The sequence below is a fragment of the Triticum dicoccoides genome, chromosome 6A, assembly GCF_002162155.2.
Source record: "Triticum dicoccoides isolate Atlit2015 ecotype Zavitan chromosome 6A, WEW_v2.0, whole genome shotgun sequence".
Taxonomy (NCBI): Eukaryota; Viridiplantae; Streptophyta; class Magnoliopsida; order Poales; family Poaceae; genus Triticum; species Triticum dicoccoides.
Window position 1 is genome coordinate 535,770,652 of NC_041390.1, and position 4,436 is coordinate 535,775,087.

General features: G+C 45.1%; 1 protein-coding gene across 1 annotated transcript; it reads left to right on the forward strand.

The window, feature by feature from the left end:
- The first annotated feature begins 1,754 nt into the window (after window positions 1-1,754).
- LOC119318751 (RING-H2 finger protein ATL14-like) lies at window positions 1,755-2,135 on the forward strand. Its single transcript, XM_037593348.1, has one exon. It carries the CDS (start codon window positions 1,755-1,757, stop codon window positions 2,133-2,135), a length of 381 nt encoding a protein of 126 aa, XP_037449245.1.
- The last annotated feature ends 2,301 nt before the right edge of the window (window positions 2,136-4,436 follow it).

Genomic DNA, 4,436 nt, shown 5'->3' on the forward strand with positions numbered 1-4,436 from the left:
CGTTGCTAGTAGTGCTACCAGGCCTTGTCCTTTAGGCTTGACGCTGGGTTTTGATCGAAGTCCAGGAACCAGCCCTCCCAGTCAACGTGTGACTACGATTCCGTGGATTGAACTGCCGCATCGTAAAACTAGGGCATCACGCATGACCGCATCTGCCATCGGAAGCAACCGCCGCGTCGTCCACCGTGGATGATCTCTGCCTGCGGCCTGCCGCCGATCGACTGCCTACACACGTTCTCTGCGGTACGCGATCGGCAACGATACATTGCGCACAGCCCATCTAGCAGGCAAGTCACCAACGGCTGCGTTGTGCGTGCGCAATACCCATCATCTCATCTCATTGTGATTTGTCATTTTTTTAATCTTTTCTCCAAATTGTTTAACCATAAATAGATGATTGTTTTTATTTCTTAATTTTGTTTTAATTAAATTATTGGAAACCAATACTAATATGATTGCCTGGTCAGTTTCTTTTCACGTAAATTCTTGATGCAAATAAAGAAATATGTCATCATTTCTCGCTTCCAAAAAGGCGATCGTAGGGACATATCCTAATTCTTCTTATACTTGAAATATAGGTAAATATGTCACTACAAAGAATAATTTACAGTTTTGTGATGAACTTTTATGTCTTATTATATCGTTGTGTAGAAAAAAAAATCGCATACCCATGTCGAAAATCCTGGCTCCGCCACTGTTCATAGGCAGGGCATTTGACTTCAGCCTTGATCTTGATGCCGAAGTATATTCCATGGTTGGAATCCTGACCCAACACCACGGCCGCTGCTACATGCTGGACTTGTTTATGGTTAAACATGTCAACCTAAGCATTATCTCACCAAATTTGCTATTCCAAGTCCACTCTTGAATGCATATCTCGTGTGATGTATTCCAATGGTTAAAGAACTTCATATATGACTAGATGAGTCTCCATCCGTACATGATGTGTCAGTACAAGTACTGTTTTATCCATCGACATGAATTTGTCAAAGCAAGCTTGAAAAACTTGTGAAGTGTATGTGGAAACCTAGGAAAGGACAAAAAGAACATAGGATCAGGACGGTTTGACAAAAAGAATATGCTTCTTGATTCAGAAACTTAGAAAGTTAACTACTCCAAAGGCAAGTCACAATAAGGACCCTCTTGTGTAGGAGGCTCGACCATACACTTGCACTAAATTAAAACTGTTATCTGTAAACTTTCAGCGTCACGAACAGGCCATGAACACCGCATAACGTAAGCTAGTAAGCACTACATGCAACTAGGCTGCAAAACCAGGGGCATCGTAAGGCTTTGTATTGACAAGGTACTTAGTAAAATAAACCATGTTTTTTAAGGATCAATGTTTATTTATACAGGAAGGGGTGCCTAATTAAGCGTCTACTCTATAGAAATAAGTGTTAGTGCTTAAGAAAAAACTGATTTATTTTTCTAAACACTCTACTAAGCAATTTGCATAGTACAAGGCCTAACAAGCTAGCCAGATATACACTGCCCATGAAACCGGACATGGATTTATTATCATATGGAGTATATCCTAGTATTAGTGACGAACTGACTATGTGGTATGGCATCGTGAACTTGAAGTCGCATGTCGCAACTTGTCTAACCTGTAGCGCTTGGCCAATAACACGCCTCACTGGAAAGTCAGAGCTCGCTCGGAAGTTTTCTGATATTTAGTCAGCGGCTTTGCTGCGCTAGTTTTTGTACCTCACAAGCGTACGGCACCTCCAGAGCCAAAGCATTCAGCGCCCATGGTGCTCTCCACCATCCTGCTCGCGGCAGGCATCACGCTGATGCTCGTCATGCACATCCTCGTGGTCCTCTGGGTGCTGAGGCGGGGCATCGCCGCCCGCGTCGCCGAGCACGCGGAGGAAGACGCAGGCCTTACCGCCGAAGAGCTCGGCGAGCTGCCATGCCACGACTTCAAAGAAGGTGGCGCCGGCGAGTGCGCGGTGTGCCTGGAGGCGTTCATGGCCGGCGACCGTTGCATGGTGCTGCCGCGGTGCGAGCACGGGTTCCACGCCGAGTGCGTCGGCTCGTGGCTGCGCAAGAGCCGCCTGTGCCCCATCTGCCGGGCCGAGGTGGCCGGCGCGCTGGCCGCCGAGGTCGTCGTGGAGGTCGCTGCTGCCTGATGGCCGTCGTTGGGTAGTTGGAATTGGATGCAGTGTTCGCAGGTGTTTGGTAGGTTCTCTTCTGTTAAATGAGGGGTAAAAGTAAAACAGCGTTTCTGCATTTGTGATGTATATATAGCCATCGTGTTTTTTTTATAACCATATTTTTTTTGAATCCAGACAAAAGATTTGTAATTTTTATTAGTTTAGAAGCGAGTATTGTTACAGAGATGCCGTGAAACGGCAAAAGCCTAAACGGATTACTCTCGTGACATTACATTGCTCAATTGCTTGGCACCCGCAACAGCCTAAATAGACATTTCTTCTTTGATGATCCGCGTGACAATCGCCACCGGTGCCGCTTTGCTCTTGAATACGCGCGTATCCTGTTTTTTCCAAAGTTCTCACCCCACAAGGAGTAGCAGAGAAGATAAGGCCTTAACCTGTAGGGCGTTGCTCGAAAGTACCTCATCCCACCAAGATTTAACAGTGCTGAATTTGTGCCAACTAGCCATGGAAATAGCAAGCCCGAGCCAGGAGAACACCTCATCCCAAACCTGGAGCGAGAACCTACACTTGAAAATGATGTGGGCCGCCGATTCTTGCATCTGATTGCAAAGCGGGCACCGGTCACAGTTTGGCCATCCTCATCGTTGCAGCCTTTTCGTGGTCCAAATTCTGTTTTGATTGACTAATCAGGCAAAGAATTTGCATTTGGGTGGAGCCCAAGCCTTCCAAATCAAGATTTGAAAGCTAGATGAGTGAGTCCAGTGAACTGCGCCAAATATGCAGACTTGGCGGAGTAGTTGCCATCATTGGCGAGCTTCCACAAAATGCTATCTTTGACGCCCGGTTGGATGACAATGCCTGAAAGCTTCTCCCACAGGGCCGAGAATTACTGAAGGTGCTCAAGCATGAGGCTGCTTTGGGTGTCAATTTGAGCTATCCAATGATAATCCCTCAAGGCCTAGGCAATCGTTCCGCCTTCCTTGCGAGAAAGCTCGAAGATCTTTGGTGCAATGTCCTTGGGTCTTAGACCCTCTAGCCAAGACGACTCCCAGAAAATCACTTTATTCCCATCACCAATCATCACCTTGGTCGCAGCCGCAAAAAGATCACGGTCCGCAGCCGTGCGTCCCCTGCCCGCACCACACCCTCGGGGGTTAATCCCAGTCTAGCCAAAGCCACCGAAGACGGGGGCAATGGCAAACTTACCGAGATTTAGAATGCCAAGACCTCCATATTCCTTTGGTTTACAAACTTACTTCCAATTAATCTTGCATTTCCCCAGTCACCTTGTTCGTTTCGGCCGAAAGATAGGCACGTCGCAGCTTGTCAATTTCCTTTAAGACCTTCATCGAAAGGTCCATCGATGTGATGTGTCAGATGGTCACCGCTGTGAAGACCGTCTTGAAAGTCATCGTCTTTCTGCTAAAGAGGATCTATTAAACTCATAATTCATTAGATCCTTGTTATCAATGCCAACTAGGTATCATAAGTAAATGGATCCCGGTTGTTCAATCCTTTGATAACCAAGGTCATTCTTTACTAAAGAGAAATGATCACTATGAGTCAGACTCAATAGAAATGGATCCATTCCAAATAGCGAGAATTAGGATTCTTGATCCCTCTCAATCTCTCTTTCAATTCGAGGATCCAGAGAGGTGTTTTCATAGTCATCTCAGAATATTTGCCATCTCGGAATATTTTCGATTTCATTTTTCTATGATATGTCTTTCTATATGAAAAGACCCGAGATAGCAACATGCCTGCCTTTCCAAGGTACCAAACTGCCAGCAGCCTTATCCTCTAGGAGCTGTAAGTGAATCCTCTTAAGTCTCTTGATGAGTATATATTCCATAAGTCAAACTCGTGACCCAATAGGACGGCGGCCGCTGCATGCCTAAGCGTTATCTCATACAAATTTGCTAATCCAAGTCCACTCTTGAATTCATAGCGTGTAATGGTTAAAGAATTTCATACGTGACTAGATGAGTGGCCGTCCGTACATGATGTGGTAATACAAGTTGTGTTATCCATCAGCACGAATTAGTCAAAGTATAAGTAACCTTACAAGACCTGTTGAGTTTATGCGGAAACCTAGGCAACGATAAAACAAACATGGCATCACTGCAACTGGATAAAAGGAGTTAACTACTCTCAAGGCAAGTCATAAATAGACACCCTCTTATTTATAAGGTTCGACCATAGGAAATGGATTTCGAAAAGCTGGAATTTTTTTAGACTTAACAAGATTAGAACCATTTTCTGAAAACTTTCAGCGAAACAAACATGCCCTTAAAAAAATTCCCTCAAGACAAA

Coding starts and splice junctions, on each gene's coding strand:
- LOC119318751 (XM_037593348.1), top strand. CDS start 1,755: ATGGTGCTCTCCACCATCCTGCTCGCGGCAGGCATCACGCTGATGCTC.